The sequence below is a fragment of the Eulemur rufifrons genome, chromosome 8 (genome assembly GCF_041146395.1).
Source record: "Eulemur rufifrons isolate Redbay chromosome 8, OSU_ERuf_1, whole genome shotgun sequence".
In the NCBI taxonomy this organism is placed as follows: domain Eukaryota; kingdom Metazoa; phylum Chordata; class Mammalia; order Primates; family Lemuridae; genus Eulemur; species Eulemur rufifrons.
In genome coordinates this window covers 109,434,450-109,450,396 of record NC_090990.1, presented here as the reverse complement: position 1 = coordinate 109,450,396, position 15,947 = coordinate 109,434,450, and the positions used below count along the sequence as shown (strand labels likewise).

Sequence of the window (15,947 nt, the reverse complement as noted above, 5' to 3'; positions counted from 1 at the left end):
ATGCAACCCAAGGGGTACATAAGATGATCAATTAGATGAAAAAATTAGAACCTTTGATTATATTTATTATTTATATCATTCTTTAAATTTTTTTTCTATTTTATGTTTTAAAATAGTACAAATTACAATCATTCCCCAGTATCTTCGGGAGATTATAGTTCAGGATCCCCAGTAGATAGCAAAATCCACACATACTCAAGTCCCACAGTTGGCCCTGTGGAACCTGCAGATATGAAAAGTTGGCCCTCTGTATACACAGGTTTTGCAACTGTGAATACTGTATTTTCAATCTGCATTTGGTTGAGGATGCAGAACCCGCCGATGGTGGGCCAACTGTATTCATGGAAAAAGTCTGTGTATAAGTGGACCCGCACAGTTCAAACCTGTGTTGTTTAAGGGTCAACTATATATTCATTTAGTAGTATGCTATGGTAGAAGTGTCTATTTCTCCCAAATAACCAATCTCTCCTCTTTCCTTTGGTAATAGAACTGCTGTGTTTTACCTGGGGACATGGCCAGACAGCTAAATATTACATTCCCCAGCCTCCCTAAGCTAGGTATGGCCACAAACTCAATCTGGCCAAGGGGATGTGCCTGGAAGTGACATGTGTCTCACTGGGTTAATCCTTACAGGGAAGAACTGTGTTCTACCTTCTCCTTCTCTCCTCCCCACTTGCCATGAAGGAAATAGAGACGTGGACCCCTGTCTGTTTTACTCTAGGGAGTATAATATCTAAGCCATAAATATTTCAGTATACATTTCCAAAAGATAAGGATTATTTGCAAAGCATAACCATGCCATTATCATTCATTTTACCAGCAATGAATGAGAGTTCCTATTACTCCACATCCTCATTAACATTTGGTACTTTAAGTGTTTCGGATTTTGGCCATTCTGATAGGTGTGCAGTTGGTATCTTGTTGTTATAATTTGCATTTTCCTGATGACATATGATGCAAAGCTTCTTTTCATATGCCCATATATTTACCATCTGTATATCTTCTTTGGTAAGGTGTCTGTTAAGGTCTCTGGCTCATTTATAATCAAATAGTTCATGTTCTTACTGTTGAGTTTTAAAAGATATTTTGTATATTTTGGGTAACAGTCCTTTATTGAATGTATCTTTTGCAGATATTTTCTCCCAGGCTGTGGCTTGTCTTCTCATTCTCTTGAAATTGTCTTTCACAGAGCAAAAGTTTTTAATCTTTTTTTTTTTTTATTGATAATTTCTTTCTATTTTTAGTAGAGACGGGGTCTCGCTCATTGCTCAGGCTGGTCTCGAACTCCTGACCTTGAGCGATCCACCCGCCTCGGCCTCCCAGAGTTCTAGGATTACAGGCGTGAGCCACCGCACCCGGCCCAAAAGTTTTTAATCTTAATAAAATATAGCTTATCAATTATTTCTTTCATAGATCATGACTTTGGAGTTGTATCTAAAAAACCATCACAATATCCAAGGTCATCTAGGTTTTCTCTTATGTTATCTTTTCGGGGTTTTATAGTTTTACATTTTATATTTAGGTCTGTGATTCATTTTGTGTAAAATTAGTAAAGGGTGTAAGGTCTGTGTCTAGATTCATTTTTTTGCATGTGGATGTTCAGTTGTTCCAGTACTGTTTGTTGAAAAGACCATCTTTGCTCCATTGTATTGCCTTTGCTCCTGTGTCAAAGAGCAGTTGACTATATTTATGTGGGTCTATTTCTGGTCTCTCTATTCTGTTGCACTGATACGTTTGTATATTCTTTCACCAATACCACACTGTCTTGATTAGTGCAGCTTTATAGTAAGTTTTGAAGTTGGGTAGTATCAGTCCTCCAACTTTGTTTCTCTCCTTTAATATTGTTGGCTATTCTGGACCTTTTTTCTGCCCATATAAACTTTAGAATCAGTTTGTTGATATCCATACATAACTTACTGGGATTTTGATTGGGACTGCACTGAATCTATAGATCAAGTTGGGGAAAACTGACATCTTCACAATATTAAGTTTTCCTATCCATGGACATGATCTTCTGTATTTATTTAATTCTTTGATTTTTGTCCCTCAGAGTTTTGTAGTTTTCCTCATATAGATCTGGTACATATTTTGGTAGATTTATACCTAAGTATTGCATCTTTGGGGTACTAATGTAAATGGTATTGTGTTTTTAATTTCAAATTCCACTTGTTCATTGCTGGTATATAGGAAAGCAATTGACTTTTGTATATTAACCTTGTATCCTGCAAACTTGCTATAATCACTTACTCGTTCTAGGAGTTATTTGGTCAGTTCTTTTGGATTGTCTACATAGATGGTCATGTCATCTGTGAACAAAGACAGTTTAATTTCTTCCTTTCCAATCTGTGTACTTCTTATTTCCTTTTCTTCTCGTATTGCACTAGCTATTAACTTCCAGTACAATGTTGAAAAGGATTGGGGAGAGGGGACCTCTTTGCCGTGTTCCTGATCTTAGTAGGAAAGCTTCAAATTTCTCACCATTACAGATGATGTTTAGTTGTAGGGATTTTTTTGTAGACATTTGTTAACAAGTTGAAAAAGTTTCCGTCTATTACTACTTTACTGAGAGGTGTTTTGTTTTGTTTTTTTTTTTGGTCATGAATAGGTGTTGGATTTTTGTCAAATGTCTTTTCTACATCTATTGGTATGATTGTGTGATCTTTCTTTTTTAGCCTGTAAATGTGATGGATTACATTAATTGATTTTCTTATGCAGAACCAGCTTTGCATACTTGAGATAAATCCTACTTAGTCATGATGTATAGTTCTTTTTATACACTGTTGGATTCTGTTTGCTAATATTTTGTTAAGGATTTCTACATCTGTGTTCATGAGAGATATTGGTCTGTAGTTTTATTTTCTTATATTGTCGTCTGGTTTTAGTATTAGGGTAATACTGAATGAATTAGGAAGTATCACCTCTGCTTCTAACCTCTGAAAGAGATTACAGAGAATTTGTATAATTTCTTCCTTAAATATTTGCTAGAATTTACCAGTGAGTCCATATAGGTCTGGTGCTATCTGTTTTGGAAGGTTATTATCGATTCAATTTCTTTAATAGACACAGACGCATTCTTATGTCTATTTTTTCCTGTCTCTTTCAAGGAATTGGTTTATCTCATCTAAGTTATCAAATTTGTGGGCACAGAGTTGTTTTTAGTATTTTTTATTATCATTTTAATGTCCATAGGATCTGGATTAATGTCTCCTCTTTCATTTTCAGTATTTGTAATGCATGCCTCCCCCCTTTTTTATTTTATTTATTTTTTATTTTTGTAGCTAGCCTGGCCAGAAGCTTATTGGCTTTATTCATCTCTCTAAAGAACAGGCTTTTGGTTTTGTTAATTTTCTCCATTAATTTTCTGTTTTCAATTTCAGTGATTTCTGTTCTAATTCTTACTATTTATTTTGAATTTAATTTTCTTTTCTTTTTCTAGTTTCCTAGAGTGGAAATTGAAATTATTGATTTCAGTTATTCTTTTCTTTTCTTTCTTTTTTTTTTTTTTTATTTCATCTTGTTATGGGGGATACAGAATTGCAGGTTACATACGTTGCTCCTGTACCGCCTTTCCCCCCAAGTCAGAGCTCCAGGCGTGAGTTATTCTTTTCTAACATATGCACTTAATGTTATAAATTTCCCTTTAAGCACTGCTTTCCCTGCATCCCACAAATTTAGTTCTTTTGGCTTTTGCCTCACATAGTTTGACACTATTGTTAGGTGCACACACATTAAGAATCATTATGTCTTCTTAGACAATTGACCTCTTTCTCATTATATAATACCCCTCTTTATTCCTAACCTTCCTTGCTTTGAAGTCTGCTCCATCAGAAATTAGTAATGTGAATTAGCAATTTGAGGGAAAATGTAAAAGAAAGATGAATCACCATTATTTAATAATAAAAAGTGTTTATTTTCTTTCAAACTCCTGGGCTCAAGAGATCCTCCTGCCTCAGCCTCCTGAGTAGCTAGGACTACAGGTGTGCACCAACACGCCCAGCTAATTTTTCTGTTTTTAGTAGAGACAGGGTCTCACTCTATCTCAGGCTGGTCTCGAACTTCTGAGCTCAAGAGATCCTCCCACCTTGGCCTTCCAGAGTGCTAGGATTACAGGCATGAGCCATCGCGCCTGGTCTAGCATCCTTTTATGATAAAAATACTTAACAAAAGAGGCATAAACAGGACTTACCTCAAAATGATAAAAAGCCATACACAACAGACCCACAGCCAACATCATACTGAATGGGGAAAAATTGAAAGCATTCCCACTTAGAACTGGAACCAGACAAGGTTGCCTGCTATCACCACTTCTATTCAACACAGTGCTGGAAGTCCTAGCCAGAGCAATCAGACAAAGGAAGGGCATCAAGGGTATCTAAACAGGGGCAGAAGAGGTCAAACTATCACTCTTTGCTGACAATATGATCTTATATCTAGAAAACCCCAAAGATTCTGCCAAAAGACTACTGGAATTGATAAATAAATTCAGCAAAGTCTGAGGTCACAAAATCAATGTACACAAATCAGTAGCATTCACATACACCGACAACTGTCAAGCTGAGAACCAAATCAAAGACTCAATACCTTTCACAATAGCAACAAAGAAAATAAAATACCTAGGAATATACTTAACTAAGGAGGTGAAAGACCTCTACAGGGAGAACTATGAAACACTGAGGAAAGAAATAGCAGAGGATGTAAACAGATGGGAAACCATACCATGCTCGTGGATCGGCAGAATCAACATTATTTTTGAATGTGAGTTCTGTCGTGGAACCAGTGCAGCTCAGACAGCTCCAAATATCAGTGAAGTGTTTGGGAAGGATGTGGCGAATGAACACATCGTACATCGATGCTTTGAGAAGTTTCATTCTGGTTCTTCTTTGTAGGTCTGGTAAAATTCAGCTGTGAAACCATCTGATCTGGGACTTTTTTTGCCGGAAGATTTTTTATTGCTGCTTCAATTTCATACTTGATATTGGACTGTTCAGGGATTATATTTCTTCTTAATTAAGCCTAGGGAGGCTGTGTGTTTCTAAGAATTTGTCTATTTCCTCCATATTTTCAAGTTTATGTGCATACCCATTTTTATAATATTCAGAGATGATATTTTGTATTTCTGTGATATCAACTGTAATTTCTCCTTTTTCATTCCTGATTGAGCTTATTAGAGTCTTTTCTTTTCTGCTTCTGGTTAATCTAGCAAGAGGCCTGTCAGTTTTGTTTATCTTTTCAAAGAATCAACTTTTTGTTTCATTAATCTTTTGTATAGTTCTTTTTTATCGATTTCATTTAGCTCTGCTCTGATCTTGGTTATTTCTCTTCTTCTGGTGCATTTGGTATCCTTTTCCAGTTCCTTGAGATGATGATTCATTAGATTGTTGATTTGTGATCTTTTGCTTTTTGGATACGGGTATTTATGGCTATGAATTTTCCTCAGGACTGCTTTAGCTGTATCCCACAGATTTTTGATAACTTTTGTGCCCTTTATCATTTAGTTCAGAGAATATTTTTATTTCCATCTTAATTTCCTCCTTGACCCAACTATTATTCAGCAGTAGGTTTAGTTTCCATGACTTTGTGTAGAGATGAATGTTTCTGTTGGAGTTGATTTCTAATTTCATTCCACTGTGGTCTGAGAAGATACATAGTATAATTCCTATTTTTTTTTTTATTTGTTGAGACATATTTTGTGGCCTAGGATGTGATCAATCTTAAAGGGTGTTCCATGAGCTGATGAGAAGAATGTATATTGAGTGGTTTGGGGGTAGAATGTTCTGTAAATGTCTGTTAGGCCCATTTGTTCTAGAGTTCTGTTGAAGTCCATTGTTTCTTTGTTTATTTTCTGTTTGGAGGATCTGTCCTGTTCTGTCAGAAGGGTATTGAAGTCCCTGGCTGTCATGGTGCTGCTGTTTATCATTTTGTTTAGATCATAGGATTTGCTTTATGACTCTGAGTGGACCTGTGTTAGGTATGTAAATATCTAGAATTATTATGTCATCTTGTTGAATTGTTCCCTTTACCATTATATGATGACCATCTTTCTCTTTCATTACGTTTGTTAATTTGAATTCTATATCATCTGACATGAGAACTGCTACACTAGATTCCTTTTGGTTTCCATTTGCATGGAATATTGTTTTCCATTGCTTCACCTTGAGTCTGAATGAGTCCTTGTGGGTTAGATGTGTTTCCTGGAGACAGCAGATACTTGGCTTGTATTTTTTTTATCCATTCGGCCAGCCTATGTCTTTTCAGTTGTGAGTTCAAGCCATTCACATTTATTGAAAGAATTGATAAATGGGGTGGATTTCTGTTCCTCCTATTGAGTAGAACTTTGTTGCTTTTTTTTTTTTTTTTTTTTTATTAATCTCTTGAGCCATTATGGTATCTGGGCTTTGTCCTTTAGCTTTTGTTTAGCTTTTGGGGATTTTACACTGGTAGGTGTCTATTGTTCTATCTGTGTATAATGCAGTTCTGAGTACTTCCTGCAGGGCAGGTTTTTTCTTGACAAATTCCCTCAGTTTTTGCTTACGGCTGGTAGGACTGCAAACTAGTACAATCTCTATGGAAAGTAGTATGAAGATACCTCAAAGAACGAAAAGTAGAACTACCATTCGATCCAGCAATCCCATTACTGAGTATTTACCCAAAGGTAAAAAAAGATATTATATAAAAATAAAACACCTGCTCTCAAATGTTTATAGTAGCACAATTCACAATTGTAAAAATGTGGAAACAACCCAAGTGCCCATCAAATCATGAGTGGATTACTAAAATGTGGTATACGTATACCATGGAGTACTACTCAGCCATAAAAAAAAAATGGTGAACCTCTCATATTAACCTGGATGGAACTGGAGTGTCACAAGAATGGAAAAACAAACACCACATGTACTTACCATTAAATTGAAACTAATGAATCAACACTTATGTGTACATACAGAAGTAACATTCATCAGAAATTAAGAAGGTGGGTTGGGGAAGGGATGGGTAAATTCATAACTAATGGGTACAATGCAGGCTATCTGGGGGATGGTCACATGTGTGGCTTTGACTCAAATGGTACAAGGGAAATTTAGGTAACCAAAACATTTGTACCCCCATAATATTCTGAAATAAAAAATAAATTATAAAACAAAATAACATGAATTTTTGACTTATCTATGGTTTCACAAAAATTGCTCTAAAAAAAGATTTTTGAAAGATAATCACAAGCCAAAACATGTGTTTGAAAGAATGAGGATGTACCTTCACAATAAAACAAAACAAAACAAAACAAGAAGTGTCAAAGTGAAATGTCAAAGATATCAACCGTCAAACTTAGTACTTAAGGAAATCAGACATTCCACACTTAATAACCTAATATAATATTATTCTGAATTATAGTATTTACTATTTTTATCTTTTCTTTTATATTTTAATAAACGACTTTCAAGTCACTGATCATTTTGTTTGTTAAACTGGGGATAGATTAATAACATAAACAGATAATTAAAATTATAAATGTAAATAATACTTAAACATAAAAAACCACATCTAAGACAGATTGTCATGCTATGAACTTAATGTTAGCCTAAAGAAACATATCACATGCAAGTTTTTGTAGCACATGTGAAACCTTTAAGAACATAATGATTATTAAAAATGTTATAAAGCAGCATTGTAACCAGTTAAGAACGTGGACTTTGGAGCCAGATGGCCTCAATTCAAAACCAGGCTCTGCCACTTACTAGCTATTAACCTTGGGCAAGCAACTTAAACCCCCTGTGTCTTGGTTTCTCACCATAAAATAGGGATAAATACTAGCATCTAAACCATAGGGTTGTATGAGGATTGATGTGAAGACTGAATCAATTAACACATGTATTAGAATGGTGCTCAACACAGAAGGAGCTAAAGAAAAAAAAAAAAAGATTAGCTTTATATCTATAATGGGGTTTCTGTGGAAATTATAACTCATTTCACACTTCTAACTTGTGAACCTTATGTTAGCAGCCACAAACTACCACTGGTCTTAGACCCCACTGATAAATATTATCTCCACCATAACACATTTAGTTATTTACTCACCAAAGCCTTTGCCAAAACAGGTTGCCAAAGTGATTGATGATGTCTTTGTGGATACTTCATTGCTAACAGTGCATTGTATTTTCTGTGACTGATCACTTTCCATATCAAAATGCATTTCAGATGCTGAGTTATCTTTACATTGTTCCGAAGGGCAATTCCATGAGTACTTTAGAAGTCCTGGATGGCTGTTGTCATACTCTGGGATCTCACATTGGACCGTAATGTTTTGCTCCATCAACATACAAGTTAGTGTAAGAGATGAAATAGGCTCTGGGAAAAAAAAGTGTAATATTTAGTAAAGAGTAATATTCAGACTCACGATCTACAAATTTATGAAGAGCTCCCAACTTCCTTCTGAGCTCGGAAAGATGAGCAGACCCCCTCCTTGAGCATCAAGGGGTGCAAACCCTCTCTCCGCTGGGTCAGCTCTACCTGTTCAACTGTAACAGCTGAACAGAACACATTCGGGTCCCAAACCCCTTATCTTCAATTCTGAAATTAAAAAAGGCTCTGAAAGCCAAAATATTTTTCCCAAGTTGGTACCCAAATCATTTATCTGCAAGTCCTGATCTGAAGTAACACAAGGATTTATAGACTTTATTTTTTCTCACTTACCTCAAATATTCATAATCATTTTTGTTTGTTTCACCACAAAAATATTCCTGTGCTTGACCATAGGGTGGTCCCGATAACTAAATGAGGTGTTTAATATGCAGAGAGAAAATACCTTGTGTTACCTTTCTAAAATGTAAAAATAATAATAATAATAAATAATTCCAAAACATATCTGACTCGAGGGGTTTTGTAAAGGTTCTGTGGAGCTACACAGCGCCTTGCAGGCCCTGCCTGTTGGTCGGGCCAGCTTGCTGGTAGAGTGAGGCGTAGCATGTGTTACAGGCCTGCCAGTCCAGACGCCGCACTCCCAGCCTTCCTCTAGAAAGCACCTCCTACTGGCTAAGGGAGCCTGGACCTGCAGGGGTGGGTTAAGATGCTCACATGTCACATTATGCCATTATCGCCCCCCAAAACCTCAGTACTAATTAGTTTGTACTGTTACTCATTTGTTAATTCATATGCCTTCTCGTAGCTTAACTTTCCTTCAGCAATTAATCACAAGAAACTTGAAAAAACATGTGAAAATATATGTATTATACATCAGTGGTCCTGGTATCACTTCGACAATAAAGTTTCAATACATTATAAACATCTACGAAAAAGGGTATTAAGGTAAATTAAGGTTTACCAAGATGATGAAATACTAAGCTGTCATTTAAAATGATGCTTTCTAAGACAAAGGAATGTTTAAACTCCAATTAATAATCTAAAAAATAAAAGTGTTTAACTAATCTTCCCCCCATGTTCTCCTCCTCCTGAATTCTTTCTCAGTCAGTTAAATAACGTACCCGGCCTGCCTTGTTAGAGACCAGAGGTCACACGCTGACTTCCCTTTTTACTTGGTGCTTCCTCAATTTTTAAGTTTAGTCTAATTCACATAACTCCTTACATGCTGCCTTAAGGTTTTCTTTAACAGAAAGAACTTTTAATCATGTTTTAAGCAGTGGAAACCTTTAAATTAAATCTTAGGTGGCAATCCAACCAAATGGATAAGGAGCTACGCTAGCTGACTCAAAAAGCCTAGGGCCCTGCTCCCCCAGCTGCCTATGGCCCCATCACCCACCCTTCCCCCACAGCAGCCCCTGGGGGATTTCTAAGGAACCCTGTGTGTCCCCAGAAGAGAACAGAAATGCCTGTTCTCAGTACTGCACGTACTTACACCTGCCTCTGCAACTAGGCTGGGCATTTCTCGTGAGCAGAAAACCAAGCTTTCTGCTTCGTTACAAATGTTCCTTTGAAGCACTGCTCAGATTTCAATGTGCCTAAGAACCACTGAGGGTGCTTGTTAAAAATACAAGTTCCTGGGTCCCATTATGTGGGTGGCCCGTTTGTCCCATTATAGATTCTATTATAACTTGTTGAGCTAGTTTGGCCAGTGTCTAGTCTTTCATCCAATAGTTTCTGAGCTGAGCAGAGGCATATATATCACGAGCCCCCCCAGACTGTGAATGTCTGGAGGGCAAAGACCAGGTATTATTCACCTTTCAACCACAATATAAGGCACACAGATGGCTCCTCACAAGTATCGCTGGCTGGATGGAGAGACAGATGGACAGAAGGACACATTCAGGGAGACAGTCTTCAAATTACTTTCTCCATTTTATAAAATATAAATTCTTCAACCAGCTCACTTCCGAAAAGGAATGGTATGGTGTTTAGCACGGACTCAGAAGCCTGGGTTCATATCCCAGCTCCTTTACTAAGAGCCACTTGACACCCCATGTCTAGGTCCCCTCCTCTCTACAAGGGGGAGACAAATAGTCCTTACCCCATCAGACTGTGATGAGGGTTAAACGAGTTGATACACATAATTCATATGTGAATGAACACACAGTGCCTGCACAGAGTAAGTGCTTAACAGATGCTAGCTATGATAGAGCACAAAGCTGCTGGCCGTGAGTAATCAACTCCAGGAGGCCAAGGCTCTCCAGGAGGATGTGTGACACGATGAAAAGAGTCACTGACCAGGAGTCGAGAGGTTTGAGCTTTGTCCCTGGCTTGCTGTGTGACCTTGGGCCACAGTTCTTCTAGGAGCTAAAAGACTTAAGAAATCGGCCGGGCGCGGTGGCTCACGCCTGTAATCCTAGCACTCTGGGAGGCCGAGGCAGGCGGATCGCTGGAGCTCAGGAGTTCGAGACCAGCCTGAGCAAGAGCGAGACCCCGTCTCTACTAAAAATAGAAAGAAATTATCTGGCCAACTAAAAATATATATAGAAAAAATTAGCCGGGCATGGTGGCACATGCCTGTAGTCCCAGCTACTGGGGAGGCTGAGGCAGTAGGATTGCTTAAGCCCAGGAGTTTGAGGTTGCTGTGAGCTAGGCTGACGCCACGGCACTCACTCTAGCCTGGGCAACAGAGCGAGACTCTGTCTCAAAAAAAAAAAAAAAAAAAGAAATCATCCAGTCCAGGACTCTTGTCCTACAAATGGAGAAACCCACTCCTAAACGGCCTCATTTTCATCTGTAAAAGGGAATGCTTTATCAGGTCATTGCAAAGGCCAAACAGAATATGAGAGCTATTTGCGGGGAATCATGTGGACATGCTAGTATTACCTTCTGTGTTATCGGAACGCCCTTAACTACACAGGAGCCCTTTCTGACTGTCTCATACACTGCTGCTGCCTGAGGGAGAACCTGGAAGTGCCTGTCCGACTCGCCTAAAAGTGTGCGAGCCTTTCTGCAGCATTTAGATCAGTTCCTGCACCTCAGATCTTTTCCTTTTATAAATCTTCCATATTTTCTCACTGCCCGTGGGACTTACCACATTGCTATCTAACAAATATTAATTATATCTGTACCTTAAGCAGCAGCAAACTGGCAAGAAATGTGCCCACTTCATCTTCCTTAAGATAATTAATCAATTTATAATTAATGAATTTAGCTCACTGCTGAGTAAGAAATGAGAATTTCTTACACATATCTGATGACATGTTATAGAAATATATGTATATTTCCATTAACTTTAAAAAAGGTCACATACCAATCCAGACCACTTAAGGACAGAGCAGTTAATTCTACTTAGAGGAAAATCATCATCTTCAGTGTGACAAAGGTTTATAAGGGGAGGAGAGAGAACTATAAACATGAATAGTGGAAATTTTCAGGGGACTTTGGGGCTGAGAAGAAAGGCAGATCTCAACTGATACACAGAAGGAAGTGGATGCCCTGAATTTAGGAGGTGCCAGGAAATCCCCCTGTCCAAAATATACTTGCTGAAAGTCTCCCATTAGGTCTGGTGTCTCCGGAAGATTACCAAGTGACTTAAACAAGTATTAACATAACCTCCAGGAAGTGTGACTTCCTCATTTCTTAAAAGAAGAAAAAAACAAAACAAAACATATGACCAATTGTTTTATCATTCAGGTGTGAAACCTAGAGTCATCTTATACCAAACCCTAAATCTTGTTGCCTCTTTCTTGGCTGTATCTTTTGATTCTTTCCTTTCCAAACATCTACTACTAAGCCTCCTGTCTACCTGGATGATCACAGTAGCTTCTAACCTGGCATTTCCTTTCTCTTATCTATCATAACTACCCACCATCAGATTAATCTTCCAAAAAATGTATTTCATTAAGTCACTTCCCTGCTCCAGTTTTGGATACAATGGCTCCCCACTGCCACAGGCTAAAGCCCAAACTCTCAACCCCGCCTTTAAGTCCCACATTCAGTATTGTCAATATCACTGCCTCCTGCCCAAAACCCCCCTCCCCTGCACTTTACTCCTCTGCCGGCCTTCACTAAGCTCCCCGTTGGTCTGACCACCACAATCACACACCTTGGTTGTGTTACCATAGAATTTTAAAAATTAAATTGTTTTAAAACATTTCATCAAGTTTAAAAAGAGAAACTTATTCAAATGTTTTGAACTTAGTTTTATAAACTCTACAAAAGGGCTCTTAAAATGCATTCCACTGTTATCTAAATTCTGAATCAATCTTTTTGTGTGTTGGCCCTATAAACTGCCAGATCCCCGACTTCCATGTTTCAAAGATTCTACTTCTTCAAAGGGATCTATTGGTTCTTCTAACAGGATGCCTCGACGTCTTAACGAGCTTCACTTGTCTGAATGAAGGTCCCTGGGGCCAGATCTCATACAACCTTGCCGGCCACTGTAGAGATTTTAGCTTTCACTTGGGGTGAGATGGAGCCACTAGAAAGTTCTGCACAGATGAGTGACATGATCTGACTTCTGTTTTAAAAGGATCACTCTGGTAGAAACAACAAAATTTCCCAGTGGAGTGAATGTGATGTTCAAGAATAAGCAAGGTGTCCGGGATAACCTCAAGGTTTTAGCCTGATTAACCAGAAAAATGGAGCTGCGTTACCCACGGGGGTGGGGGGGTGGGGGGTGGAAAATGTATGGGGAGGAGCAGGTTTTATGGGAAAGATAATGAGCTTAGTGCTGGACAGGTGATATTCGAAAGGCCAATTAGATATCTGAGTGGAGATACAGAGTAGGCAGTCAGATGTACACAGGAGCAGCTCAGGGGGGTCCAGGCTCAAGTGGTAAATCTGTGCATTCAGTGTCAAGATGACATTTAAAGCCCTGACATGGGCTGAGCTCGCCCGCTGGCTGTGAGCGTAGGCAGACAAGGGGAGAAGCCCGAGGCTGAAGCCTTGAAGTGTCCAAGGATAAAAGGTTGGGGAAATGAGGGAACCAGCAAAGGAAACTTTGAAAAGGAATAGTCAGTAAGTTAGAAAAAACCTCAATCGGGAGGTATCCTGGACACCAAGTGAAGACAGTGCTTCGAGGAGGGAGTGACCAGCTGTGTCAAAACCTGCTGTGATGTCAAGAAAGATGTGGACTGAGAATGGGCCACTGGCTTCATTAATAAGAAGGTCAAGAGATTTGGCCTCGTAGTGGGAATGAAAGCCTACTTGGAGTGGGTAAAAAGTGGCTACGAGAAGAAAGGAGGAGAGGAGAGTGAGTGAGTGGACAGGCTGGGGAATAGCAGGTTTAGTGGAGGTAAGTGATTAGAAATTAAAAGTGCAGGACTCTGCAGGGTGATGTGTTTTTCTGCAACCACGAGGGTGTGAGCACAGAATAGGCAAAGCACTGGATTGAACCCCGTTGTAATCTGGCCGTGTGAGTATGACAAATCAAAAACGGAGCAACAGGCCGGGCGTTCTCGAACTCCTTACCTCAAGTGATCCTCCTGCCTCAGCGTCACAGACCGCTAGGATTGCAGGTGTGAGCAGGAAGGAGAACAACCAGGAAACATCAGTGAGAAGCAGGGAGAAACCTGTACCCTATCTCCAGTTCTAGCTTCAAAGGGTACCGGAAGAAAAACATCCACCACCTGTGTGGGGAAGCAGGCACTCTAATTTACAGAGTGCCATCTATCAGCGGAGCTCAAGGAGCCCTGAGCTAGTCGCCGTCACTGCATCCCTTCCCAGAACATTCCCAGCAAGACAACTGGTGCTGTTTGCCCCACCTCGGCCAGATCCTCTCCTCACCCCGGGGATGGATGACAAAGGAATTGAAAGGCGCTAGCTCCCGTATGCCACAAAGAAGAGGAAACCCTGCCAACACGTGACGTCTGATTTTGTGTTGTCTCTGAAAATAGGCGGAAATTTGCCATTTAATACAAATCGATTTACGGAATACTCACCAATCACATAAAGAAAGAACTTGGTGGTACTGGTAATACTTGGGGATTCAATTTCGTACTCATCTTCATCTGATGATGTCAAATTGAAGATAGTGAGGTTACCAGACACAGGGTCTAAATGAACTCTATCTATAAAAGGTGGGAAAGCTTTGAACTCGGAGTTTTCCCATTCTATAACTTTATTCTTCTGTTTTTTCCACAGGATCTCTTTAAAAGGCATATGATGTGACGGATGAAAAGTTACACTCTTATTCACAGCTGCATATACTGGTATGGAATCACAGCTGATAGAACCTAGGAGAGGGAGAACAACGGGTTAGAAAAAAACAACATGACCCTAGGGGCAGAAATTATTCATCAGGTACTTTTTCTGCTAAGCTGATAAACTGCTGATAGAAAGTTCAGGAAGTAAGAACGTGTTTGACCACATGGAACTTACCCTTTAATAGAAAATTGGGGCCTGCATAAATCCAAGAAACGGAGGCGACATTTATGGAGCACCAACTACATGGCAGGCACCGTGGGCCGTGTGGGGATCTGGCAGCACAGACCAGCGCTGCCCCGGGCCCTGCAGGAGTCGCACTTGTGGAGAAGACACAGGGCACACCTACGCACAAGGGGCCGCAGCAAGGGGAGCCCCCGCTCAAGGGCCTCCCCCAGGAAGTCATGCTGGAACTGACACCAGACCACACAGATCACTGAAGGGTAACGGGCAGTTAGCCCCCTTAGGGCCGCCGGGTGAGTGGGTGGGGAGTGGGAGGAGAGACGATCACAGAGATAAAGGAAGCAGCACCTCCAAAGGAAAGAGCTTGGAGTGCTTGAGGAAACACAGCAATTCCTAATGGCCAGAACCAAGAGAGCGAGGGAAGCCTGTTGGGGAATGAGACAGGCGGGGGCCAGATCAGTCTATGTTGGGGGGGCCCATGGGGGTTAGGTAAGTTATGCGAAGGGTAACTTATCCTAATGGCAAGAGGGAGCCACAGAAAGATTTTTAACAAAAGGCTGGCCTGACATAATTTAAGTGTCAGCAGGGTAACTCTGTCTTTAGAATGGAGAGAGGTTGACAGGGGCGAGCGCGGAGGCAGAGGAACCAAAATCGAAGTCGATGCCGTGGCAATGAAAGCTGTGGACCAGGGTATTTATTGGTGGTGGGGATGGACAAGGAAACAGACTCAGACATTTGAGAAATGAAATCAACAGGATTCAGTGACTAGGTGTGAAGGAGGAGGACGAGGGAGGGGCTGATGGGACTGTCAGGTTCGTTCTTGGAGGACTGAGAGGTGTCATTAATTGAGATCAGAAACAATGACTGGAAAGCAAGTCGGGGTATGATGAAGATTAAGGACTCAGGGATTGGGTACAGTGTGGGAGCTGAGCCCAACCTACTCACATGAGCCAACTGTTAGCACCTCTGCCCCGCTCCATTCAGTGAAGTCCGGTTGATAGCTTAAAATCTACCAGGGTGGGAGTATTTACAGCACAGAAACTGACTAATGCTTCATATCAGAGCCTTCTCTCCCCATCCACTCCAATCCAGTTGTGAAACATTTATTAGATCCATGAGATTGGGATATTTTTGACACCCCAAGATGGGTTTAAATGCATCTTACTCCAAAATTTGACTTCCTTCTTAAGAGAGAACAGCAGCTA

General features: G+C 39.9%; 1 protein-coding gene across 1 annotated transcript in view; it reads right to left on the bottom strand.

Moving 5' to 3' along the window:
- Positions 1–15,947, bottom strand: part of CD58 (CD58 molecule) — a 47,245-nt gene that overhangs the window by 9,831 nt on the left and 21,467 nt on the right. Inside the window, exons 2-3 of the mRNA XM_069478921.1 lie at positions 14,298–14,591; positions 8,071–8,340 (exon numbers count right to left, since the gene is read on the bottom strand). Of these exons, the coding sequence (XP_069335022.1) occupies positions 8,071–8,340; positions 14,298–14,591 (564 nt within the window). The remainder of the gene's footprint in view (positions 1–8,070; positions 8,341–14,297; positions 14,592–15,947) is intronic.